Genomic DNA, 27,698 nt, shown 5'->3' on the forward strand with positions numbered 1-27,698 from the left:
TCACCCTATTGAACCCCAGCCCTGGGTGAATCCAGGGTGTTCCTGCTTCCAGACTGTTAAACTATGCTCCTGAAGACACACAACTAGACATATTGGCACAATCAGTTACTCATGGTGACCAGCCTCAACTGGGTCATCCACACCTTCTAGTCAGTTTCTCCTCCTCCACTCTCTGAAATGGCAATTTCAAATCTTTACGTTCTTCTCTCTTTGCCCCTCACCTCACCTCCCCCTCTCTGCTCACAGACAGAAGAGACAGCTCATCTCCTACCTCACCGACAACAAAAAAGCCAGTAGAGGGGGGCTTGCCAATCTTCTCCACCAAACACACTGAAAACTTCCTTCTTTCCCAGGCCAGCCCCTCACATGTCACATGCTTTGGGACCACCCCAGGGTGGTTTTTAGGTCTCCTCTGCCCTAGTCTGTCCTTCCTTAGAACATTCCACCACATACTGTATGAAACAAACATATTCAAATGTACTCACATCCCATGTTAAACATATTGCTGTAAAACATTTAAATAATTAAAAAGTTTTTCTTTAAAAATTACTTAGCTACAGATAACTTGTCTAATTTTTTAAAATAAATTTATTTATTTTATTTATTTATTTTTGGCTGCGTTGGGTCTTCGTTGCTGTGCGTGGGCTTTCTCTAGTTGCGGCGAGCGGGGGCTACTCGCCCCCGCTTTGTTGTGGTGCGCGGGCTTCTCACTGTGGTGGCTTCTCTTGTTGCAGAGCACGGGCTCTAGGTGCGCGGGCTTCAGTAGTTGTGGTGCGCGGGCTCAGTAGTTGTGGCGCACGGGCTTAGTTGCTCTGCGGCATGTGGGATCTTCCCGGACCGGGGCTCGAACCCGTGTCCCCTGCATTGGCAGGCAGATTCTTAACCATTGTGCCACCAGGGAAGTCCCAACTTATCTAATTTGTGATTGACTATGTTTTTTTGTTTTTTGCTTTTTTTGGGGGGAGCACTAAGTTGCTCATTGGCAGTATTTTTCAAGGTGAGAAAAATCTAGCTCTCAGTTTGTTTTCAAATGCAACGCCATCTTTATGAGAGTTAAATAGTATCATAAAGGAAGTTGATGTAATACTTTGTTGTGAGGACATTTAATTAAACATATTAGTTTTGATTATGCAGTTTTAAAAAAAATCTTGGAGTCAATCATTTAACTTTTAGCGTTCAAAGATGTTTTTGTGGGTCCCTGAAAAGCCTGTAGGCCCTAGGTAATTGATCAAATGCCAGGTGCCCCTTCCTGCATCTCAAGGCTCTTAACCCCTTACTCATCTGCATCTTGCACACTTCCCTCTCTGCTGATTCTTCCCAAATTCATTTAAATGTGCTCAAACTGGTGCTCAAACTGCCGTCCAGATAAACCCCAACCCTAATAAAACCTAGCTTAACAAAATCACCCCAGGGCCCGTTGTACTAACCTTTCTAACTCTCCCCTCTCCTCCCCTCCCCACCCAAGGCCGACCGTGGACTTGTTTACACTATGTCCACTTCCAGGTGGCCCCTCACCCCCATGGCTCTCAGGGGAAAGACCAAAATCCATACCTTGGCCTATAAACCTTGAGCTGGTGGGGGCTCTGCCACTTAAAGGACTCTGCTAATTGCTCCCCACCCTCCAATTCTCCTCAGACACAAGCTTTCTCCTGCCTCTGGGCCTCTGCCCTTGCTTTGGTGCCTCCCGTGGAGCACCCTCTTCCACCTACTTCCTTGCTTCTGTAACTCGTATTTCTCTGGGCACCCTCCCATGATGTTCCAGAGTCAGTCCCCCTATTATGTAGCACCTGGTGCTATTGCCTCCTGATATCTGGCTTTTAATTATTCATAATCTCTCATTTGTTGTCTGTCTCCTCATATTAGCTTGGTAGGGCTGCCAAAGTATCACAGAGTGGGTGGCTTAAACAGAAATTAATTTTCTCACAGTTCTGGAGGCTAGAAGTCCAAGATCAAGGTACCGGCAGTTTTGGTTTCTTTTGCAACCTCTCTTCTTGGCTTGCAAATTGCCACCTCTCACTGTATCCTCACATGGCCTTTTCCCTGTGCTTGTGTAACTCTGGGGCCTCTTCCTCTTCTTATAAGGACACAAGCCTTATTTTAACCTAATCACCCCTTTATAGCCCTTATCTATAAAGACTGTTAAGTTCTGAGGCACTGGGGTTTGGGATTTCATCACATGAATTTTGGGAGGACACAAATCAGCCTATAACAGCCAGGGACCCTTCCCAGTGTATCCTGAGTACCACGCATAGTACCTGACACAAAGTAAGACACAAAAACACATTTTATAGCTAACCAACTGCCCCGGACTAACTTTGTGACAGTGGCCGGGTTCCTTCTGTTCTCTGCACCTTAGTTGCTTTATCTGTGATATTAGGCGGCAGAAGTTGGTCTCTAAGGACAGTCTGACAGCTGACCAAGCATCCTTATTTTTTTCAGTGAAATCTTTACCCCTCACCACTAGAGGGCGGTGTTACTGATCGTTGTTTCTTCCTTGGGAATGTGCCTTCAACCCTCTAGCCCCAGGGACGTTAAAGTGGAGGAGCTGAGGCCAAGGACAGCCAGCAGCGAAACTATCAGCTGGGCACTCACTCAGCCCGTCTTGAATTTCAACTCTGCCGCTTCCTGGCTGAGGTATCTTATCCAAAGTTCCCTTGAGAGTGTTAGTTTCCTCTGCTGCGAAATGGGCAATGGAAATGGACAATTGCCTAAGCACTGCTAGGTGGAATGCCTTATCTGTGATATTATAGGGGGCAGGTTTCCAGAGTTCCAAGTCTAGAGATCCCCAAAATGCAAATGCCTCCCCTGCTACCATCCCAGTGACCAAGTTTCAGTCCGCTGATGGGTCGTGAGAATGTTGGCAGGTCTATCTAGGGAGTGGACCTTTCTGAGGGCTTGTACTGGCCAGAGAGCGCAGATGTGTAGAGGAAGGCAGGTGGGCAGAGTCTGGTTCCACTCTCTGCCCGTCCCCCATGAAGTAGAAATGCAGGATGATTTGGGGCATCCTGGGTGGATGTAAGAGAGATTCTGGTCAATTTCAGAGGCTCCAAGTTTATTAAAGTATGAAGTGCCCAAGGAGGTGCAAAAAGAAAATTCCGAGTCAAAAGTATTTAGAAAATTAGTTTCGGGACTTCCCTGGTGGCACAGTGGTTAAGAATCCTCCTGCCCAGGCAGGGGACATGGGTTCGAGCCCTGGTCTGGGAAGATCCCACGTGCCGCGGAGCAACTAAGCCCGTGCGCCACAACTACTGAGCCCACGCGCCTAGAGCCCGTGCTCCACAATAAGAGAAGCCACCGCAATGAGAAGCCTGCGCACCGCAACAAAGAGTAGCCCCCACTCGCAGCAACTAGAGAAAGCCCATGCACAGCAACGAAGACCCAACGCAGCCCCCCCAAAAATAATAAAATAAATAAATAAATTAATTAATTAAAAAAATATTAAATAAAAAAAAGAAAATTAGTTTCGTGGTAAGTGTATGTTGTAAACGTACATAAAACGGCAACAAGATTCCCTGGTTAGCCACACACAGAGACCCTTGACTGTTGTCTGCCCCCAGATAAGAACCAGCAATCAGACCTCAAAGACCAACCTCCCAAGGATGCTGCCACTCTTGGGGAAATAAAGTGGCTGTGACAATTAAAAGTAGGCTTGGCTAAGAACCAAAACCAGAGGGACTTCCCTGGCGGTCCAGTGGTTAAGACTTCACCTTCCAATGCAGGGGGTGTGGGTTCGATCCCTGGTCGGGGAGCTAAGATCCCACATGCCTCGTGTCCAAAAAACCAAAACATAAAACAGAAGCAATATTGTAACAAATGCAATAAAGACTTTAAAACAAAGGTGGCCAAAAAAACAAAACATAAAACAGAAGCAATATTGTAACAAATGCAATAAAGACTTTAAAACAAAGAAAGAAAAAAAAAGAACCAAAACCAGAGTCAGAAAAAAAGCACAGAAAAGGCAGTGGAGGGGAACCTCTATTGCCACAAGAGATCCACCCCCCGTGCTGAGAAAAACGGCCTGAGATCAAACAGCTCTGAAGGTGCCCTTCTTGGGCCTCATGGATTCAGCTGCGACTGAATCCTCTTTAGCTATGCAACCAGACCATTTAGAAAAGTAGTTTACTTACAAAGAAGCGTTCGAAGGAAGTCCAGGCTTTAGAAGAATAAGCTCCCTAAATAAAAAATACAACACCCATTTAAAGGGGAAAACCCTGTAAGCTTGCAAAGGCTAAAAGTTTATAACTAGTCTGCTCTTTGGGGAAAACAGCAATTTTCTCCAACGGCTACTATCTGCCAACATCATGTCACAGCTTCAGACATCAGTATCACAAGAGTCAGGGATAAAGTTGTCTTAGAGTCAGTAACTTCCAGGAAAGGCTTCAGTTTTTTTTTTTTTTTCTCTCAACGTTTTACTTTTTTAGTTTCTGAAATACAAATCAAAACACATTTTTGTTACACATCATGATAACAAGCTTGACATTCTTTTCAATACAGGATGACTTAATATAGGTACTTTAAAACTTCCTTTTTAGAAACAATACACTTGGCCTTCCCTGGTGGCGCAGTGGTTGAGAGTCCACCTGCCGATGCAGGTCCGGGAAGATCCCACATACCGCGGAGCAGCTGGGCCCGTGCGCCATGGCCGCTGAGCCTGCGCGTCCGGAGCCTGTGCTCCGCAACGGGAGAGGCCACAACAGCGAGAGGCCTGCGTAAAACAATACACTTTATTTTGGAGGGAAATAGCTCATCATTAAAAACATACATTGGTACACAGGCTATTATTTTTCATTATTTTAGTGTTTATGAATGCCAAACTTGGATAGCATGCCTGCCCTCTGAACTGAAAATTTCGTCCTCACAATATACAAGTATTCCTCCTATAACAAAAACAAATTAAACCATACTGTTGGAAAAAACAGAAATATTTGGCATAGGCCTCTGAGTGGGCTTGAAAAACGAGTTACGATGTGTTTCAACTGTATGGAAGAACATTCTAGAATCCACCTAGAAACATTTGGCAAAACAGTTGGCCTGGTGCTATTGGGGTTGTTCTGCCTCAGAGGGGGATAGAGGGTGCATGGCAGGGTGCTGAAGACTCATAACAGCCACAGAATCACTTACTCAAAGTTAACCAAGATTCAATACAGAATAATATACAACAGTAGAACAATCTCAATTATTATTATTGTTATTCAATGCCTGGAAAGCAAGTTGTAAGCTAAGAAAAAAAATAGCTCAGCAGGAACAATAGTCAACATGTTTATAAGACTTGGAAGATGAAAAAACTTCATCATTCATAGATGACGTCTTGTGCACAAGTACATTAGTTTCCAGGGCATTAGGGGACAACCACAAAACATACAAAGTAAGAGTAAATCCAAGCTGCTTAACTTTCCACCATTCTCTTGAGTATTAAACCCAGACCACCTTTGGCCACTTGCAGGGGTGTCTTTTCTTCTTTATTCTCAATGTAAGTACTTGGTCCTTGGGACACCAGCAGTTTTGCTACTTCCACTCTCTCCTCATCACAGGCTAAGTGTAGAGGAGTGTTACCCTCAGTGTCTTGGATGTTTGTGGAAGCTTTGTAGTACAGAAGAATATGAATCATCTTCAAGTTACCCTTGGCTGCTGCCCGGTGCATTGCTATAGCCTCATAATGGTCCTTAGCGTCTGGATTAGCCCTGCTTTCCAGTAACATGACAGCAATCTCATGCCTGTTTTTGGAAGCTGCATAATGTAGGGGAGTACAGCCATTTTGATTGACAGCATTCACTTGAGCACCTTTTCCCAGAAGAGCTTTTACAATCTCATCCCAGCCAGCGGAAGCAGCAATATGAAGAGGAGACCAACCTGCATCATCTTTATCATTCACTGGCACTCCAAGTTGCAGCAAGAATTCAACAATTTCTGTATGTCTGGCTGAGCATGCCCAATGCAAGGCAGCTCTGCTGTCCTGGTCAGTCCTAGTGGCCAGGGATTTATCGGCCAGGATCCTCTCCTTCAACTCCTCCAGCTTCCCGCTGTAGGCCAGGTTGCAGACCATTAGGTTAGACACACACCCCTCCATTTTGCTTTCACAGGATCTCGTAAGGCTTCAGTTTTCATTAATTTGGGGATAAGACTGAAACAAGGTGATCCTGTCTTGCAATTTATATAAAGGTGCTAAGTGCTCTTTCCTCCCCTTCTGACTAAGATGTGATGTGTATGCCTTCCTTGTGATGGAGGAGGGCAAGGTGTCAGCTTTGTTCCCACAGAGGGCAAAAATTATGGCATATTTTAAAAGTTGCAAATTTACAAAGAAACACTTTTTTTTTGAGAATCTATTTTAATTAACTAATTAATTAATTTTTGGCTGCGTTGGGTCTTCGTTGCTGCGTGCAGGCTTTCTCTAGTTACAGCGAGCAGGAGCTGCTCTTTGCTGTGGTGTGCCGGCTTCTCATTGCGGTGGCTTCTCTTGTTGTGGAGCACGGGCTCTAGGTGCGCGGGCTTTAGTAGTTGTGGCTCACGGGCTCTAGAGAGCAGGCTCAGTAGTTGTGGCACACGGACTTATTTGATCCGCAGCATGTGGGATCTTCCCGGACCAGGGCTTGAATCCGTGTCCCCTGCATTGGCAGGCGGATTCTTAACCACTGTGCCACCAGGGAAGCCCCGAAGTAACACTTTTAACATGAAAAAAAAAAAAAACCCACACTGCAATGTAATTGTGCTATTTATAAGCTAATCACAGAATTTAGAAAAGACTCTAATTACTGGCATATTCAAGTTTAAAGGTGCATGAAGAAAGCCTCTCAGTTCCGCCAGTAGGCCTGGCCAATGGTCAAATGCTGAAATCTAAAAGTCAAACCCAGCCCCAAGCCCCTATAGCCCTCTTGAAATGAGCCTTGATGGCAAGCTTTGGACATGTGGATAGATTGTTTTTCAACTTCGTTTACTTCCTCAACCCTTTAAGGAAAAAAGAAGTCTTCAGGGTATGACAGTTGAGCTGGCACCTCTCCAAGTGTCACTTTCCTTAGTGTAAAAGGGAAATAATGTTACGACCACCTTACCTAGCAGAGGCAGGTGCTATTTGCTTCCCCTTTTGGTTCTGCTACTAGTATGAACCCTGCCTAACCCAGCTGTTCCTGGAAGAGGGTCCCTGCTCACTTCATCTCTTCTTAGTCAAAGTGCCTTTGCATCTCTCCGAGCCTCAACTTCCCCTCCGTGAAACGGGTTTGAGGGTGTCACTTTACTATGCCACCTCCATCTGCCCTCAGCCTGTCACAGACCCAGGCATAGAATGCTAGTCAAAGGTAGCTTTTCGTCTGGGAGCTGGCAGTTTCCACACACGGAGCTCTGGCCCCACCAACCCGCAGTGCAGCTAAGATCCTGGGGCTTTCCCGACCATGGACTACAACTCCCAGCATGCATCGAGCCCACCCCCACCAAATCTCGCGTGAAATCACTAGGCCGCTGGAGACTTTATCGGGAAGGTTGTGGGCCGGCAGCCTGTGGTCCCTCCCTGTTTGGTGTCTGGGGCCTTCTGTGTCGCCACGGGCACAGCGCCGCTCACACCATGGCTTGGATCCCGAATGCGCCACAGCCTCTCGAGAGACGTGGGTCCTCGGAGCCTCTTTAGTGCCGGAGCTCGGGCCGCAGGCGGCTCCGCGGCGGCGGAAAAACAGGTAACCAGATGAGCCGGACCGGACCCTCCTTGGGGCTCGGTCCTCCGCCGGTAAGGAGGGGCGTGCCCCCGTCCCCTCCATCGAGGCCCTGGCCCGGGCCCTCGTGGTGTCTCTCTCCTCTGCCCTTACTCAGGCTCAGATCTTTGCCGGACCGCTCCGTGCATCTCTCGCCCCGCCTTCTGGGGTCCCCCCGTGGGTTTTCTCTGTGATGATGCCCCCGCAGCCCCGGCACCGGGCTTCGCCTCTACTTTACCAGGCCGGCCTTGTCCCGGACCCTCCATTTCTCGCCCTTACCTCCCAAGCCTCCTACTTGACTTGCCCCGGGGAACTTTAGGCTTGTGCCAGGCCCTGGCCCTAATCGCCTTAATCTTTCTTAACCTCGCCGGGTGGAAGAGGCGTCTCACATCCTGGTGGCATTGTCCTGTATCTTGTGAAGGAGAAGTCAGAGCTCTGCGGGGGAGGGGGGAGGGGACGGGAACTGGGAAGTGGAAGGGGAGGTGTCGGGTCGGAATGCTGCCTGGACCCCGAGGATGGCCGACTTTGGTTTCTGCGATACTGTTTAATGAGGAACTAACGATTTTGCCTTCTGAGCTTCATCAGGATAGAGCGGGGAGTGTAGCAAGCTGAAAAGCAAGTAATTTGGCTTTCTCGGAGCTTTGTTTGAACTCCCCTGTAAAATGGAGATGAAGCTACCTGCCTTACAGATAGGCCACTTGTCTGTAACCTTGGACAAATCACTTCTGCTTTTTAGTTTCCTTTCTTTAAATTGAGGGTAAACAATGCCTGCTTTGCAAGGGTTGCTGCAAGGGGTAAAACACAAGATAAGTGTTGTATAAAACCCTTATGAATATCAGTCAGTACTAGCAGCAAGGAATGAATTTACCCACTGTGGTTCCCTAGTCCCTTGCTGTGGGTCAGGTTATTTGGACCCTGAGCCCTAACTTATTTAAAAACGAAATGAGTATAGTATCTCTTGCAAGGTTGTTACAGGGAATACATGAAAGTACAGGAAGGTGTTTGGCAGACTCTGAAGGGCTGCGCCAATGCTGGTTGTTTGTCGTTCTCAGAACCTCTGGAATGGATGGACTCTTCCCGAGCAGCTTTGCTAACTTGCAGCAGCTGAGCAATGTTCTTCATTAATATCTGTCTGTCAGCATAATCGTCACATCATTTCACTCTGGTAAGGTGACCGTTTCACTGTGTATGGTGTCTTTGTCATATCACAGGTGTTAAGATCAGTGACAGGTACAGTGAGACCTTTGACTTTATTCTTTTTTTTCTCCCTCGGCATGTTTGTCCCTCTTTTGTGCGTGTTTCAACCTTGTAACCAAGCCATAAAACTCTGTGTGCCTGTCAAAAGAACAGCATTGGAGCTATTCTTTGGTGTTCACTGTAAGAAAATGCCCTTTGTTGTTTTTATTAGGTGGCAGGGACTCAACTCTGAATTCTGTATAGAAAAAGCACCTGGATCCCAGTCTTTCAATGGCTTCGAGACAACCAGAAGTGCCTGGTAAACCTAATTCTTTTTGGTAAAGTTATGTTTTGCCCTTAACATTTTGAGCTAGACAGAAACTACTTTTTCTGAACCACATATTAATAGTAACTCTCTGCCACCAGGAGAGTATTTAGACTTAATAGATTGGCATCATTTAAATATTATCTTATTAACCACCCAGCCAGGGTGTGAACCCAAAAATCTAACTTGAAAGAAAACAGTTATTTCACTTAAGGGTATGACAGATTTGTCACTTTCCTGTGTATCAAATAAAAATTTAGAATAAACTGTGTAGTTCTTAAACCAAAATGATTAAACTCACCCCCTTTTTTTGTGAGGAAGAGATAGGAGGGTGGGAGGAATGAAAGTTTGGGCAAAAAGGCACCAGCCTGATTTCAAGGCACATTGAACTTAGTCATGAAAATGCTCACTGCAACATTTAGTGAGTCCTGGGTCTGCACAGGGTGATAATTTCTGGGTTAGTGAAGTCATTGATTCCTCCTTGGACTGTTTTAGTGGGAAGGGCTAGTGATTTTTAAAATCTGAATCACTCAATTTTTGATTCTCAGTAAAGTATAGATGATACTGCCTGTCTCTCAGGTTTGCTGTGAAGATCAAATGTAAAATACATGAAAATGTGAGTTAAAGATGAATATACATTTACTGCCCAGAAAATTTTTTGGTCTCTATTTGTGGGAATTTATCTCCTAGTAAATATTAGCCGACTTTATTATTATTCTTAGGAAGACTATAGGGATGGCTCTTGGGATGAGTCTTTAAGATGTTTCTGAAATTGCTCCCAAATTAAGTGGAGTCATAGGAGTCTCCCTTGTGTCTCCCGATAAGGATCCATCTCTAGTCTCTAACTTCATCAACTTGTGTTTTAGTTTGTCTTTCATTGTCGTGATGACTGTAAACTCCCTGTAAGCATCCTGGCCGCAGGGTTGCATGCATTAGGTTAATGCTTGTAGTGTGGGGAGCATGGAGTGTTGCGTGGCAGGTGTGAGAGCTGGTTGAGATCTGTGTTCCAGCCCCCACCTCACGCTTGCTAGAGGGGTGTTGCTTAAGATATATGCCTCAGTTTCCTGAGCTGGAAAAGGGGAAGAATATCTGCTTAATGAGGATTAGGAAAGATGAGGGGTGTAAGTTCCTGGCAAGGAAGGGTACTTGGTAATTATTATTTGCTTGTTTTAATTGAGATAATTCACATACCATACAATTCAGCCATTTAAAATGAACAGTATAGTGATTTTTAGTATATTCACAAGGTTGTGCAACCATCACCACTGTCTAATTCCAGAACATCTTCCTCACCTCCAAAAGAAAACCTTGTCCCTTTAGTAGTCACTCCTGTGGCTCCTCCCTCCCCCCAGGTCCTGGCAACTACTAATCCTCTTTCTGTTTCTATGGTTTTGTTAGTAATTGTTATTAATCATAATAGTAATGGTAACTGCTTGGCCCTCTTGTTGTTTACATGGAATGTCTTTGCTGGTTTTGGACTTGTTGCCAAACAGGTTGATGTCTTGGAGAGTGTGATTGTGTAATTATAGCAACAGGATAATGTCACACTGAAGGCAGGATCTGGACGTTAGTTCTGCTCTGAAAGGATCAGCAAACAAACAAAATGAACTTTGCTCCCTGGTCTGGCAGAGCTGAGTGTGCCCTTGAGGTGGGGAGCCTGCGTCACTGGGGCATTCCGCCAGTCCGTTCCGGTGGACAGAAATGGCAGGATCAGCTGGCAGTGCTTTGTGAGAACCATTGTCAGTAGTTTCTGTGATGGAAATTGGCTCTGCCATTTAAGTCATATAGAACATTCGAAACTGTTCTAGATGCTGCTGGACAGCATATTATTTGACATATTTCTTGTCATGGTGCTCTTGTTTTCTTAGGTGAGGTAGTAAAGACAGAGGATTTGCCATCTCTGGGCCTCATTTCCTCATGTATAAACTGGGAACAAGATTTCATGGGTTTTTTTTGGCCACGAGGCTTGTGGGATTTTAGTTCCCCCAACCAGAGATTGAACCCTGGCCCTCAGCAGTGAAAGCGTGGAGTCCTAACCACTAGACTGCCAGGGAATTCCCAAGACTGCATATCCTCAGTTTTGCCTGAGTTGAGAGTCTTGGGATTGCCACGGGCTTCTGTGGCCTAAAGAATACAAGCTTTGAAATCAGATTGGTTTGGGTTTTGATTCCTTACTGCACTTTGAAGTTATGTGACCTTGCTCAGGTAAATTGAAATTGAACTTTGGTTTCCTAATCCATAAGAATGGATTAGGGCTGCTGTGTGGGTTAAGTGGAGAATCCAATGTGAGGCAGAGAGGAAGGAATTTGTAGTTACCTTACCTTGACTGGATTAGCTCTTCCAGAACAAGCTATTCTTGTTCTGTCCCAGAATAAGAGTGTTTCAGAGCTTTCCTGCCTACAGATTAATTTAAAGCTACTGGTATGTTCAGCTGATGAGCCCATCCTGACAGGTGTGTCTGTTCTTAGCTCTTGAGCCTAGTGGGCCTCTAGGCAAGATGTCCCTGCCCATCGGGATGTACCGCCGGGCATTCAGCTATGATGATGCCCTCGAGGACCCTACGCCCATGACTCCTCCTCCATCGGACATGGGCAGCATCCCCTGGAAGCCAGTGATTCCAGAGCGCAAGTATCAGCACCTCGCCAAGGTATCTGACCCCGCTGACTGCGTCGGCAGGCCCAACCCCTTCGTTCTCCTTCCTCTGCTCCAGAAGCTGTCAGCAGCTCCTGACACCCATAGAATTGGGCAGCCACCAATCCCTATATATGTTATGTTTTCTGTAGAGTTGGTAGGCCTTTTTCCTTTTTAATTCAAAACTAGAATGGCTGTGTCTTCTACCTGAAACACAACCTCCCCATCCCCTCTGCTCCCCGTCCTCCCCACCCTCGTTTCCACAGTATTAAATCCAAGCTCCTTAGTCTTAGTCTGGCTCTGCATGGTCCAGGTCCTGTCTGCGTTCCCTCCCCTCCGAATCCACCCCCCACCCACCGTGATCCAACCACGCAAGTTACCTAAGATTTCTTGTACTTAATAGGGTATTTGATGCCACTAAGTCTTTGCTTCTCGCTGCTCCGATTGCCTGGAATGTTCACAGCCCCCATCCTGTCCTCGTACTTCATCTGCCTGACAGATGGCATCCTTTAAGTCTTAGCTCAACCATCTCTTCTGTGATATTCGTCCGTCCTCCCAGTAAGACTATCACCCCTCCTTTTGAGGTCTCCAGTGTACTGTGGACCCCTGTTACAATCCCTGTGTTACTTCATTGCCCTCCATTAGCTTCCTGGGGGCAGGGGCCATGTCTGATTCGTACTCCATCTACAGTATCTAGCAGAGGACTTGGCATAAAGTAGATTGCAAAAAGATGCTCATTGAGTGATGAAAAATTGGCTCTTTCCTGAACATATGCTGTGCTTTTCCTCATGCTGTTCCTCCTGCCTCAGATGCCCTTTCCCACTGCCATCCTATGTGAGAGCTGCCTCCTTTGTAAGGCCCTCCTGACATGCACACACATGTACACACGTACCTCGTTACACACTGATCTGCTCTCCAGCCCTTTTGCGCAGTTGGGCTTCATGGGTTCTGACATGCTTGTTGCAGGCTTGTTTCTGAAGCCTGTGCTTCCTGACTGCAGGGACTGTGTCTCTCTCGCCTCTGACTTTCCAACCACCAAGAATGCCAGAAAGGTGGTCCTGTTGCCTGAATAAGCTAGGCCCACCCAGTTCAGATGAATCCTTTTAAGCTGCAGCTATAGTTGCGCTGCACTTTGAGCTGTGTGACAGATAGGTCCTGACAGCAAGTACCAGTAAGCAGCTGTCTTAGCAGATCTGGGTGTGAGCCACCTAACAGTCTGTGCACCAGCTGTGAGCTTGGGCTTCACCCCTGAGCCACAGTGTCTCTGTGTGAGAGATGAAAATACTTTGTCATGGAGGTGCCGTGGGGATTAAATAAAAGAGGACTGGAGGGACTTCCCTGGTGGCGCAGTGGTTAAGAATCCGCCTGCCATTGCAGTGGACACGGGTTCGAGCCCTGGTCTGGGAAGATCCCGCATGCCATGGAGCAACTAAGCCCGTGCGCCACAACTACGGAGCCTGCACTCTAGAGCCTGAGAGCTACAACTACTGAGCCCACGCACCTAGAGCCCGTGCTCCGCAACAAGAGAAGCCACCGCAATGGGAAGCCCGTGCACTGCAACAAAGAGTAGCCCCTGCTAGCCGCAACTAGAGGAAGCCCGCGTGCAGCAACGAAGACCCAACGCAGCCAAAAATAAATAAATAAAATAAATAAATTTATTTTAAAAAAAAAAAGAGGACTGAAAGGCCTGGCACATATTCGGTGTGGAGCTGATGTTGTGACTCCTGGCTCCCGGCTTACCTTCCCTTGGCAGAGCTGTATGTGATCCTTCCTTTCTAATAAGTGTAGTGTCCCTCCCGCCTCCCCACCCCCACCCCGCCCCCCTCCATTAAGCTCTCAGAACAGGGCGCTCCTTGCTATGAAAGTGTCCACTACAGCTCTGGGGGAAGTTCCCTATATCAGTTATCTACTGAAATCTGACCCAGTCAGTTGTTGAGGTGGAAACTTTACCTTTTTTTTTTTTTTTTTTTTGCCGTCCGCGGGCCTCTCACTGTTGTGGCCTCTCCCGTTGTGAAGCACAGGCTCCAGATGCGCAGGCTCAGCAGCCATGGCTTACGGGCCTAGCCGCTCCACGGCATGTGGAATCCTCCCGGACCGGGGCACGAACCCGTGTCCCCTGCATCGGCAGGCGGACTCTCAACCACTCCACTGCGCCACCAGGAAAGCCCGAGGTGGGAACATTTTGTTTAAAAAGTATTGGCAGTACTAAGGGGAAAGGACCCCATTAGCTGCCTGTGATGCCAAAGCAGCAGACTCAAGGGACTGGAGCAGAAAAGAAGCAAGGCTCCTGATAGCGCTTGGGAGGGCAGCCCACCACCCTCTTCATTTATGAAGGCTGCCGCTTGCTTCTCTAGGCAAAGAATGGGCTTCCAGTTTTCTGCTGTGTCCCAGCTGGAACAGCTGACAGTTTGGAACAACTGGCCTTTCTAAGGAGAGCTCAACTTGACTCATTACATGCATTCTTTTGTTTGTTCTAACCATCCATGCCCTAGGCATCCATGTCCCAATCGTCAGCCGTCTTACAAGTGAGAAAGCAGAGGTTCAAGTTTTGCTCGAGTAAGGTCACAGCTGAAGAGTTTAAATCCTGTTTTGTAACAGGGATACAACATTTCAATACTTCCTTCTACTCCCCTCCTTTCTGACCATCTTTCTTCTCAATTCCTTTGGAGAAGTAGAGAACAAAGAGTAAACCCAGTCCACTGCTTCCAGTTAGTCCTGAGCACGGTGTCAGGTGTTTAGATTAAGGAAGGCAGCGTGCTCCAGCCCTCTCATGTTAAAGCTGAGGAGCTACGTAGACTTTCTGGTTTGTTTTAAAAGACTGTTATTGAACCCTTAGAGCAGTGGTCCTCGAAGTGTGGTCTCAGGGACCAACAGCATCAGCATCACTTGGTAATTTGTTAGAAACAAAATTCTTGAGCCCTACCTACTGAATCAGCTCTGGGTTGGGGCCCAGCAGTCTGTTTAACAAGCCCTCCACGGGATTCTGGTGCTTGGCAAAATTTGAGAACCACTTAGCGAATGCAGTGATTAATTAAGCAAAAGCAGGCATGGTGCTTGGTACACGGTCAATGCTTAGTAATAGTTGTTTCTTCTGTATCCTTAGGGGCATAGTGTGTTTTGGACAGACATAGTCTGGAAAGATAATAGAGCTCAGAGCTTCAAACTCTGGCTCTCCCACTTTTATAAATACAGGCTATTCGTATAATGTCATATCTTTTGTCACTATGGATAATACATATCTAATTGGGTGTGGACAACCAAGCCCCCCTTCACATATTTTCTCCTGTATCTGATTACTCCCAGAGGAGTAAGTTGAGGCGTGTGACTCCCTTGTCTGGCTCAGGTGCCTCCTTGCCCCTCTTGAACAGGTGGAGGAAGGAGAGGCCAGCGTCTCATCCCGTGCCCTGCCATCGGCCATTGATGGTGCGGACAAGGTCCCCGTGGTGAAGGCTAAAGCTACCCATGTCATCATGAGTTCTCTGATCACAAGTAAGCACTCTGCGCTCTCATAACTGGGGGCGGGGAAGAGTTTAGGCTTCCTACAACTAGCTGGGGGGGTTCTGCAGACACACTTGCCTTAACCTGTCCTAACCCAGCCTGGCAGAGGTCAGTCTAGATGCTGAGTCATCACCAATGTTGAAGCTCCATTTAGGTGGAAGACTTGCCCAACGTTAAGCATCTCAGTTGATTTAGGTGCACTCCCGCTGCTTCGTTGCTACAGCCTTATTTTCCCATATCCATCAGCGTGACCTTGGGCAAGTTGCTTAACTATTGAGGCTGTTCCCTCCTCCGTGAGGTGGGGAATCTGGCCGGCAGGTGGAGGGGAGGATTAGATGGCACCAGTGCTCAGTGGCCATGAGCGGCTGCTGATACTGTCTCAAGCTCTGCTGGAGAAGGAGACACACTGAGACATCTCCCACCGCCCCTGCGCTTATTTTTTTAAATTAAATGGCTCAAAGTTGTTCCTCTTCCTGGATCTTGAGGCAAGATTGGTGCCTCAAGTGTCTTTGGTCTTAAGAATGTGTGATTTGTGGTCCTGATAAGACTGGAAACGAGAGCTTGAATTAAAAAAAATCTTACAAGTTAACTAAACTTGTTGATTCCGGAGGGCCCTTCTAGTTGCTTCTAGTGGGAAGTTAACAATTATTAGATATACAGCTCTGCTTGTCAGCGGCAGCCTCTGCCAGGGGCAGGGCACATAGAGGTTCTCTTTAGTTGGCTCAGTTTTGATGTTGGAAGCCCTTGTTTATCTGCTCTGGAGGGCATCAGTTAGTCTTGGGCAATTCCTGAAGAACTCACCCAGTAACCAAAAGTCCAAACTCTTACTTGGACTTTTTCTTATTCACACATAAATGCACTGTTTGAATCAGCAACTATTGCTTGTATTTTGCAAGCTTGAGAATGTGTCCTGGCAGTGTTAGGAAGCTTAGTCATTGTTCTTTTAGAACAGTGTAACTTCTTTATTGAAAATAGAGTCTACTAACAGTATAGAACATTATAGCGCCCCAGTATATATTACTATCACTCAGATACTTATTTGGCTTAGTCATTTCCACATATATGCATATTTTTATATAATTACAGATATAATAGACAAACCATTCTATCTTTTTTTTTTCAATTAATATTACGATGAACTTTTCATGTTGCTGTAGTCATAAATTAAAAAAAAAAGCTGCATTTAAAATCCTGGTATTTTAAATACCAGGTACTGTATTCATTAAATCCTTTCCTGCTTTTAAAATTTTCAAGTGACTACCTGGCAAGACTGGAAAACACCTTTATACATTTAGTGTGTGTGTGTGTGTGTGTGTGTGTTTCCTTTGCTTCTATTTCTGTTAGAAATAAACTAGTCCCTTAGAAGGGGAATGACTAAGTCATAAAGGACATCTGGCATCTGGACTTTTGGTCCTCAGCTGCCACATTCTTGTACATGGGGGTGTATTACATAGTGTGTGTACAGATTAAGCAAAAATTCCACTGTCAGTCATTCCCAGGTGTAACTGACATTGATGACAAGATAATCGGGTCAGACTGCCCTGATAGTGAGTTGAGTGTGCTTGCTGTGCCAGGCACTGTGGTGGGCAGTTTTACACACAGGAAACATTGGATCAGTAGACCTTGGTTAGTTTAAGGCACATTCTCTCTGGTTTGGATCCAACTGCTACTTTGGTGCCATCTGGCCTAAATGTGGCCCATTTCTCTTTGGTGAAGATCGTAAAGAGGGTGGTGAGTATCTCTGAGGAAACTTTATATTTGGAGAACTTGCACTGTTTCTGAATGTCAGCTGCCTTCTCCATGTTGCATTTCTGAATACAAAGAAAATGTCCTAGAGAGGAAGGTAAGGAGTGTTTCCCTGGAGGTTATCAGGCTGTCCCTTTAGGAGTAACCTGCTCTTCAGCTTGGTGTAAGGGAAGGCTTCTTTCTGCTTAGGCTTCATGTGAGGTTCAGAATTCCTGCTACGATGCCTGTCTGGGAGAACTCTCCTTCTCGGATGGCCAGTGTGTATGCTCTTGCTCCCGGGGAGAACAGTGGGTATCTGTGTTCATCTCCCCCAGTTTGTGATGGGAGAGGGGGATGGGCATGACTGTCATCTCCTCTGTTCCCAGAACAGACCCAGGAGAGCATTCAGCGTTTTGAGCAACAGGCAGGGCTGAGAGATGCTGGCTACACACCCCACAAGGGCCTCACCACCGAGGAGACCAAGTACCTTCGAGTGGCAGAAGCACTCCACGTAAGCTTGTTTCTTAGGAGCTTTTAAAAAACAAAACCCTCATCATTCACAGCTTGAGGTGTGGCTGTGGTTTTGAAGTTACCAGCTCAGCTAGTTGGGGGTGTGGAGAGTGGTGGAAAGAGGCTTGAGGGAGGAATTTAGAGCAGGTTTAGTCCCCCTTGTGGTCGCACTTTCTAGCTGAAAGCTCCCGGGCTCTTAGCCTCGTAGTTTCTGCTTACCCATCTATAAAGCTTACTGTTCCCCTTACTTCTGTTTCGGAGGGTCAGATGAGATTCCGAGCTTACACAGGTGATATGTGTGAGCACGTTATGAACAACAAAGCCAACGTGGGTCACTGTGTACCAGGGTGATCGACTCTGAGGGCGAGAAATGGGAGTCAGGCAACCTCAACAGAGGTAACGCTGGCTAGAAAGGAATGTTATGCTCTATGTTTAATTTTTAAAAAATTAAAATAAATATAGAATTGGAATGTTTTTGCTTTCATTTTTAAAATTGGAACGAATGGAGAATTTTCAATAAGGTTAATAATGACCAAATAATTGTATGAATAAAATAAAATAGTTTCAAATGATTTTCTTTCAGGGAATATCACTTTATACTTAATAGTGCTTTTAAGATTTATCAAGCACTCATACTCACTTCATCTTCTTATTACTCCTCTGACATAGATACTATTATCCATGTTTTATAAATGAAGAAACTGAGGTCCAGGGTTATGTATTTAACCAGTCACAGTACCTGAAATCAAGTCTCCTGATGCCCTATTTCCTGTTGGTTTTTCTCCATATTCCAGAGTTGCCTGAGAATCTGGCTCCTGAGGGGCTCACAAGGAGGATCATGATATACAATACATGGAGGAGGAATAGTTGGGGGTTAGTGGCCTGTGGGCAGGGATATGAGACGTTGTGGATGGCTGCATTTTGTAATGAGCATCCCAGATGATGTTTGCACACTAAACTTAAAACCACTGCTGTGGCGGCTCAGGGTTGGCACCAAGTTGACACCAAGTCCAGCTTAAGCTCTCAGACAAGACAGATCCTTCCGGAGAGGGGCACTGTCAGCCTTTGACACTGAGAACTTTCCAGGGTAGGTGTCAGTCTGAATTCCATTTAATGGTGGAACTGAATCTGGCCCACCTTCTACATCTTGGCCATAGGAGTAGAACATGAGGATGGCTGAAATGCCAGCTCACGTAACTTGATATGTTGCGTGTTGAGAAAATTCATCACGGTCATTTGTTTGAAGTATAGCCTGGGCTGAGCATTGGTGTACTAGACACAGAGTACGGAGACCGTATGGAAGCCTTGGCCTAGGAGCAGTGAGAAGTAGGCTTGTCTCCCCTGCTAGACTGCTGGTCTGTCTGTTAGATGTCTGTTTACAACGCTGAGGGCAGCCGGAGTGCCTGGTTATGGGAAGGAAGGGCCGCACAGAGGGAGCATTTAGCTGGAGGGGTTAGCGGCCGAGTCTTGGCACTGAGAGGCTGGGGATGGCGGGGTGTGCGTGGTGGCGGCAAAGAGGGCAGTTGAGGAAGGCCCACCACCGGGGTTCTGGCTCGTCTACTTATTGGCTGGTCAGTGTGGGACAGTCGAAAGCTCTGGTGTGGAATTAGTTCAGAGATGTTCGAGATATGCTGTAGAATGAATACATTTTTTTAAAAGATGGAACTCTATCTAGTATGGCAGAATCAAAGGAATATCTTCCTATAATCCCAAACTATTCCACCTATTAATGTTTCCTTTTGCCTGAAGTTAGTGTGAACCAGGTTGTTTATACCCAAACTTAGCTGTTTTGTATTTGCTGTGATTTTTAAAAAGCCTCTCTTCTTACCCATCTGAGCAGAAACTAAAGCTCCAGAGCGGAGAGATAACAAGAGAGGAGAAGCAGCCGGCCTCCACCCAGTCCACCCCAAGCAGCAGCCCCCACTCGTCCCCTAAGCAGAAGCCCAGGTGAGCCCTTCCTGCGACCCCCACCCCCCAGCAGCTGTGGGCTAAAGCAAAGCTAGTGCCACGTCCAACGCTGGGAGGTCAGCCTGTGGCTTCCGAGCCAGGAGGGGGAGCTGACAGTCCCTAGTCTTGGCGTGGGACACTTCTAGAGGTGTAGGAAGAGGATGTGTTACCATTTCATTCTTTCTCTTCCAGAGGCTGGTTCACTTCTGGTTCTTCCACAGCCTTACCTGGCCCCAATCTTAGCACCATGGATTCTGGAAGCGGGGAAAAAGACAGAAGCTCGGCAGATAAATGGAGCCTCTTTGGACCAAGATCCCTCCAGAAGTCTGATTCAGGTAAGGCAGCCCCTTCACAAAAGAGAGCAGTGTGGCGGGCATTTTACCATGTACGTTGGTAGCTGCTTACTAATTTTGAAATCGCTTACTCTGTGGTTTACTTCTGTAGGAGGTTTTGCCATCCAGGCCTACAAAGGAGCCCAGAAGCCTTCTCCAATGGAACTGATTCGCACGCAGGCCACCCGAATGGCCGAGGATCCAGCAGTGTTCAAGCCACCCAAAATGGACACCCCAGTGATAGAAGGGAAGAAACAGCTGCCGCGGGCCCACAATCTAAAACCGCGGGACTTGAATGTTCTCACACCCACTGGCTTCTAGAGCTCTTTCTGTTCCAGGGACTCTGGATAGAGGTGTCTTGAGCCCAGCTCCCCTTTACCTTGGCTCTGACATAGGAAAAGTTTTGTTTTCTCTTTTTAAAAATCTCTCAAACTGAGGCTAGAGCTGGAGACATAATTGGTTTTTGAGAAACATTAGTGCAAAGCTTGTCCTTGTGTGGAAGAAGCCATTTTGTACTGCTTTAATTTAAAGTTAGACTAAACCTCAGCAGTGATGTATGGGGACCTCATTAACTATTTTTGTATCATTTACCCTACACAAGAACTTTGATCATTACTTACTAGGTAAATAATATTTGTGTTGTTCCAAAACCAAGGCTTCTTGATTCCTTTACCACTGTCCATGTGCGCCTGGACAAATCATGGCGTAGAGGCGTTCACTGACTAGTTTAGACAACTTTGGCCATCTTGGCTGTGCTGACACTGTGTGCTCCAGCCTTGTCAGTTATGGGGACCCAGGATCTGTTTGAGATCTGGGTATAGTTAAGAGCCAGCCTTGGCAGGGATCCTGTCTGTTTTCTGCTGAAACCGGAATCTCCTTGCTTTTTGGTAGACCTCATGGATCACTTTGTCCTGCAGCCAGTTCTTACTGTAGTACCTCTTGGGCCAGTGCTGTTGGAGGGATACTTCTCTTTTGTGTGTCACAGAACAAACACTAGCCTTACATATCCTTTGTTGCACTTTAAAGTGAGATTAATTTAACTCCCATTTGGTTGAAAACTTCCTAAGGGAGAAAATCCAGTCTACTGGTTTGGTATAGATAAATGGATGTTAAACTTTCTTAAAGGAGGCGGCAACTGCAGTTCGAGTATAGTCTTGCGGTTCATACGAAACTAATGTCACCCTGTTTTGAGTTTCTTGTTCAGGCCAGGGCCTGAAAAAGTTTTTCTTGGGAGGTGGAAGAATTAAAAAATTCTCTGTATGCAATCATTTTCCCCCCAAATGAGCCTCATACCTTTATAAACACGTACCTCACTGAGGAAAGGGACGAGGGGAACCACCTTTTCATTTCTCCTCACTGTGTACATGTTCAATCATTGTCTTGAACACTGTCTCAAATTCCTGCTGTCTTTTGCTTTAGACAGTATGGTGGCTACACAAGGAGCTGAGCTGACCTTCCCACAGAGATGCCCTGGAGTCTAAAATGATCAGAACAGTTAATTTATTTGTGTCTTCTGTTATGCTTGTATCTCTTGTTTTGACAATAAAAATCCTTACTACTTTCTCAAATGTGGATGGAACTTTTTTTGGTTCTGTTAAGGGTAGTTATTCCATTCTGCCTGCTCGCAGTCATGAAACCGAAGCGTGATAAACTTGGTATTTTGAAAAACCATTGCCTTTTTACTGTATGCTTTTAACATCAAATTTTTTGTAACACACTCAACCTTTTTGTTTCTACCCCCTTCATTACATTAGATCTTGACAGACTGGCCACAAAGTCAAATTCATAGGCAATATCACAGGTCCAATATAGGATGTTTATTTTCCATTAGGGAGAAACAAATATGTCTCTCTTTCGAAACAGGTTGTCAGTACCTTGAATGACATAACATTGATGTCTAGAATTTGTTCAGCACACGGATTCTTTTTTCACATCTTGAAATGTTAAACATATAGTGCATATAGTATTACCTGTTTCAAAAAAAGTATAGATAAATAATTTATTAAAAAATATATACACCTTATATATTTAAGACATATCTGAGAACAGGCTAGGATAGGATTATAAAAAAAAAAGATATTTACTAAACAAAGTTATTATAGCTTACAGATAAATAAGATAGGTTTGGTCCTGTAAGATTTTAAACTACTTTTTATACTTTTAGAACTTCCAAGTAGTTTGAGATGGAGTTCAGGAGGTATTTTTGGCGTTCAGTGCTTAGAAGGACCTCAGGGTCTGCTCCAGGCCTGTGGAGAGGCGTCTGTGTCGGGGTTCAGGTCTGCGGCATAGAAAAGCAGGAGCTTCAACAGGTGCACCTTGTCTTGGAGCTGCGGGACGAGCGGCTCCCCCAGCATCTGGACCAGGCGGCTGCGGAAGGCCTCGATCTGTTTCTCCACGTCCACCACTGTGATGTCATCTCCTTGCTGGGGCTTGGGCTTAATCCTTTTGATGATTAAGTCTTTTCGATCGATCACTGAACTCCGTAAGTGCTCTGCAAGAGGGAAAGAGTCAGCGCAACTGTTCTGAACTGCTTTTTATTCCTTTATGACTTGGGAAGATGTCCAATTTTGGTAGGTAGGGTCTAGGCAAAGACTTGTTGATGAGTTACGAGGATACAAGTCAAAGGGCATGTGAGTACCTGTGGTAACTCCATTTCCAGTCCATTGTTCTTGGTTCTCTCTGGACCTCAAGTTTTACGTATTAAAAAATGTATTTCAAAGTCATTTTTATTTTTTTCAGAGTAGTACATGCTTTAAGAAAATCAAATTCTACTCAAAGGCTTTTGTCCCCTGTGACTGTTCTCCCCCAGTAGCAGAGTGAAATAGAGCACATTTCCCTGCTTAAAACCCTCCAGATACTTGCCTTTGCGTTGAGGCCAAACTCCACATTGTTCTGTGGCCCAGCCTGCCTGCCAGCCTCCTCTAGTCCTGCTCTCCTTCTTACCACCCGGATCTTACCTCCAGTTCTTGAAACAAGCTCTTCCTGCATCATGGCATTTGCACTTGTTCTCTCTACCTGGACTGCTTTTCCCCTAGACCTTTGCATGCTTACCTCCTTCTCATCCTTTGGGACTCAGCTAAGAGGCCCTCCCTGACTAGGGTGAGCTGCTTCCCTCATTTCCCCAGTGTTCCTCTTCATCACAGCACCTGATTTATTTATTGGGTTGCACTCACCAAAACTGTAATTGTTTTTGTTGGCTTGTTCACTGTCAGGCACTGTCACTGCAGCTAGACCGTCAGTCCATGAGGGCTGGGCCCAAGGCTCTGCCTCTGATGTCACGTACTGGGAAAGGGGTGTACATCCTCATCTCTTCCATGTTCTTGCTGATCACCAGAGAATAACTAGACTACCCCAGTTGTGGGGCATTCCACAAAATAACTGCCCTGGACTCTTCAAAAATGTACATATTACGAGAGACAAGTAAAGGCTGGGAGCTGTGTTAGATGACAGGAGACTGAAGAGCATAACAACCAAGTACAATGTGTGATGTTTGACTGAATCCTGGCCCAAAGCAAAACTGAACACCTATAAAGGATATTATTGGCACATATTAGATAATATTCAATCAAGGATAAAAAGAGTGGGATGATGAATAGTTGTTATGTAGGGGAATATTCGTATTCTTAAGCTGAAGTATTTAAGCATGAAGGATTATGACAGTGCAACTTACTCTTAACTGGTTCAGCAAAAAAAAGAAAAAGAAAAAAGCATATAGATGGATCAATAGATAAACCAAATGTGGCAAAATGTTAACAGCTTATGAATCAAGGTAAAGGTTATATGGGTGTGTGTCGTACTATGCTTTAAACTTTTCTGTAAGTCCAAAAATAAAATACTGGGGGAAAGTACAAAGGTCTAAAGGTATCTCATCCCAAATCCATAACTCAGTCCCAACAAGGTTCTGGAAGTGTGTGGAATTGAGGGACAGGAGCTCAAGGTTACATATAAGGCAAATGAAGTGAGAAGAGCCCTGCAGCCCTTCTGACTCCCAGGTGTGCCAGAGGCCACAACAGTATCATTTTCTCTATCTCATTTATAAAATGGGGGTAATGGCACCTTCATTAACGGGGTTATTAGAAGGACTGAACTACAGTGTCCAGAAATTTGGGAAACATAGAATAAACTGAAAAGAAAGTACAATAAATACACTGTAGAGTATCCAAAAAGTCTGGAAACATAGGAGGTGAAGCTGCCTTGAGATGTCATTACAGGGCCCTTTCAACATTCAGTCAACAAACATTTACAGTGAGCACCTACTCTGTCTGGAACTGGGCTAGACTCCGGGGATGCAGTGGGATCAGAGCCTTGGGCCCAGCCCTCATGGACTGACGGTCTAGCTGCAGTGACAGTGCCTGACAGTGAACAAGCCAACAAAAACAATTACAGTTTTGGTGAGTGCAACCCAGTAAATAAATCAGGTGCTGTGATGAAGAGGAACACTGGGGAAATGAGGGAAGCAGCTCACCCTAGTCAGGGAGGGCCTCTTAGCTGAGTCCCAAAGGATGAGAAGGAGGTAAGCATGCAAAGGTCTAGGGGAAAAGCAGTCCAGGTAGAGAGAACAAGTGCAAATGCCATGATGCAGGAAGAGCTTGTTTCAAAAACTGGAGGTAAGATCCGGGTAGTAAGAAGGAGAGCAGGACTAGAGGAGACTGGCAGGCAGGCTGGGCCACAGAACAATGTGGAGTTTGGCCTCTGAAAGCAAAGGCAAGTATCTGGAGGGTTTTAAGCAGGGAAATGTGCTCTATTTCACTCTGCTACTGGGGGAGAACGGTCACAGGGGACAAAAGCCTTTGAGTAGAATTTGATTTTCTTAAACAAAGCATGTACTACTGAAAAAAATAAAAATGACTTTGAAAAGACAGAATTGGCTGAATAGAGTGGGATAGGGAACATGTGGGTTAGGAGCAAGAATTTGGAATTTATTAATACAGGAAATTCAAAGAAGCAAAGGTTGGCAGTGCACACCTAACCACCATCCAAGGGGAGGAAGTCTTGGCCAGTGGACTTGAACCATTCTGGTCCAGTTGGCAAGGCCTTGGATTTTATGCTTCAGTACAGGAGAGTTCTTACATTGGAGGTTCTTGTGATTATTGTGTGAGGTGATTTATGTAAAGGGTTTATTTGGCACAAGGCCTGGCTCAAGATATTCTGGCTAATAGTATTATTAGTTCCTGGATCAACACTAGGATCAGCTACTATTATTTTACCATCATCATCGTCACTACAGGAATTTCCAATCTAACAGTCACACTGAGCTCTTTATCTTCTCTGCAGATCCTCCATTTATCTCCACGTCAGCACTGGCAGAAGCCTGGGCGTCATCCTTCAGCCTCGGTCACCCACGCCCTGTCACACTGATCTTCAAAGTGCTTCTGATCCGTCACTGCCTTCCCCACTGCACCACCCACACCCTTGTCACCATTATCCCTCCCCTGACCTCTCTGGTCCTCGGCCAAACTATTTATCACACATCAGGCAGAGTGACCTTACTTAAAACCACTTTGATGGGTTCCCTTCACTCTGGAATCAAGGTGAAATCCCTTAACACGAACTCCCTAACAGGAGGGCCCTTCACGCCTGCTCCTGTCTAGTACCGTGGTCTCGTTTCGTGCTATTCCCCCCTTGCTCACTGTATCCTAGTCCTACCAGTTTACTCTATGTTCCTTGGACTCATTAAGCAACTTCTTGTCTCAAGGCCCTTGGACATGCTGTTTCTTCTTTCTGGGAAACTTTTCCCTCCCTATTCGCCTGGCTAACACTGGTACTTCATATCTCAGCCCAAGTATCACTTCTTCAGGGAGGCCTTCCTGGGTTCCTCCATAAACAGTTTAAGTCCTGTTTTGTGCACTTGTACTTCCCTTCACAGCATTTATTTTCATTGCAATTACATGTTACTTGTGTGGTGGTTTGTTTAGGGTCAATCTCTTTACTAGATAGTTAAGCTCTAGGAGGGCAGGGGCCATGTTGGTCTCATTCACTGAAGTTTTCCCAATGAGCCAGGCACAGAGGAGGCATTCAGTAAATATTTGTTGCCTGGATGAATGTATGAACTTAACTGATCTTGCCTGAGTCTGCTTTTCTCCCCTCTGTGGACAGGGTCCCTTGCAGGAAGGCTGTATGTGAGACTCTCCTTGGAGTGAACAGGTGTCTGACTTCCACGTCGCCCTAAGTGGTCCAGCAGAGCGGAATTCAGGAAAAGCATGCATTTCATTCATTTAAATACTATATGTTTAAATTCCTAGAATTCATAGTTTCAAAATATGAGGTTCTAATTATTCATAAGCATCAGGAAAACTCATGGCATTATGGCAATTCATAATTTTGCCGAGGCTCAGACTTGAGTCGCATGGTTCTGGAACTGGGGTGTGGGGGATTGATTCTCTCAGCCAGAGAATGTGAGCTCAGCCGACAGCCCAGCATCCACCTCTCAGTGGGGCTACTCTGCCCTCTACAGAAACATTTACAAGATGTGGGGCTTCAAGATATACTTCTCCCCAGGGTCAAGGGTAGATACAAAAGTATTTTAACCACGTATAGAGTTTAGAAAGTGCGGGGTCGGAAATTCCTTAGAATCTCACCTTCTAATCTCACCCAGTGATTTCATAGAAAATTAATTCCTTCCAGTGTGCTTTCACCGTATACAGACTTTGGCAACAGACCTGGCTCTGCATTTACTTTCCTCTCAGCCTTTGTTTTCCCATCTGTGAAAGGCGGATGGTACTCACCTTCACAGGGTTACCGGGTTAGATAAGCCAGTGCATGCTCATTTACCTATGCTCCCTTCCTCTCTTCCTCCATGCTAAGAGGTTCCCATAAACATAGGGCGAGCTTAGGCTCCCCAACCTCTTCCCTTCTTCCCCCACCCTTGGAGCTGGACAACTCCGGCCGACCTTAGGCTCCCCAACCTCTTCCCTTCTTCCCCCACCCTTGGAGCTGGACAACTCCGGCCGACCTCAAAATGCACTCAACAATGTCCTCAGCCCACTTGAAGAGGACAGAGATGACTAAGGAGCCCTCACAGTAAAATGCCTACTGACAAGGACACTGACCATTTCAGGGAACCATTCAGCTGTGTTCTTTGTAGTTCTTTGTAGGACTGTGTTTTCAAACTACTGGTTCTAAATATTTTTTTCTCCTTCTTAACTCCTGGTCTCCAAAGAAGCTGAAAAGGACGTTAAGGATAAAATAGCATTGGAACACACCCTGTTTATTCTTGGTCAATATACAGTGGTCTGAGGCCTTCCTCTCCTTTATTCAAGGCAGAAGAATATTCTGTAATAAAAGTAGATCCCATGTCCATCTTAAATTACTATTGCCCATGACCCAGGTGTATTCCCTGGGATGCAAAACAGAAATGAACAAGAAGTGTTAAAGGTGAAATTGAAGCGAAACTGAGCTGCTTTAATATTAAACTTTCAGCTAGATCTCCAAAAGAAACGATTACATAAACCTCCATGAGGCATGGAATTTGCCTTTGGGGCTTTGTTCTGAGAAGGACACATACCTTTCTCTGAGCATGTTAAAAAATGCACAAACCACACAATTACATGTCGTGACCTTGACAATGCTCTCTCTTATGTTTTAGTTACAGGCACCTGAAACAGAGAAGACCCTTGTAGCCTACTCCTGGCCAGATGACAGGCAGCTAACACTGACTGAGCGCTTTCTACTTTTATCTCATGCCCATTAGCAATCAGTCTTGGCAAGTTATGTATTACCATCCCCGATCTATAGAAGGAAGAAACTGAGGTCTAGAGACATAAAGTTAGCTGCCCAATGCAGAGTAGGTGATGGAGTTGGGATTTAAACCCAGACCTTCTGTCTTAAATCCAGTGCTTTTTAAAATGTTTCTGTAACAGCTTCCTCAATTCCAGGCCC

General features: G+C 45.7%; 3 protein-coding genes across 3 annotated transcripts in view; 1 reads left to right on the forward strand and 2 right to left on the reverse strand.

The window, feature by feature from the left end:
- Positions 1–5,386: 5,386 nt before the first annotated feature.
- Positions 5,387–6,067, reverse strand: LOC307052076 (uncharacterized protein; the record flags this gene model as incomplete). The annotated part of the gene is made up of 1 exon (XM_079702843.1): positions 5,387–6,067. The coding sequence occupies one exon, from the start codon at positions 6,065–6,067 to the stop codon at positions 5,387–5,389; it is 681 nt and encodes a 226-aa protein (XP_079558969.1).
- Positions 6,068–7,563: 1,496 nt separating this feature from the next.
- On the forward strand, positions 7,564–20,141 carry KIAA1191 (the record flags this gene model as incomplete). The annotated part of the gene is made up of 9 exons (XM_079703353.1): positions 7,564–7,661; positions 8,729–8,841; positions 9,085–9,171; positions 11,646–11,824; positions 15,177–15,297; positions 17,418–17,542; positions 19,382–19,488; positions 19,681–19,823; positions 19,933–20,141. Exons 3-9 carry the CDS (start codon positions 9,144–9,146, stop codon positions 20,139–20,141), a joined length of 912 nt encoding a protein of 303 aa, XP_079559479.1. The 5' UTR covers positions 7,564–7,661; positions 8,729–8,841; positions 9,085–9,143.
- A 1,907-nt stretch (positions 20,142–22,048) lies between these two features.
- SIMC1 (SUMO interacting motifs containing 1) overlaps positions 22,049–27,698 on the reverse strand; it is a gene marked incomplete at both ends in the record, with an annotated part of 99,537 nt that continues 93,887 nt past the window's right edge. The window contains one exon of the mRNA XM_079703452.1: positions 22,049–22,311. Coding sequence (XP_079559578.1) covers positions 22,049–22,311 — 263 coding nt within the window. The remainder of the gene's footprint in view (positions 22,312–27,698) is intronic.

This window comes from Hyperoodon ampullatus, assembly GCF_949752795.1.
Source record: "Hyperoodon ampullatus genome assembly, chromosome: 4".
Lineage (NCBI taxonomy): Eukaryota > Metazoa > Chordata > Mammalia > Artiodactyla > Ziphiidae > Hyperoodon > Hyperoodon ampullatus.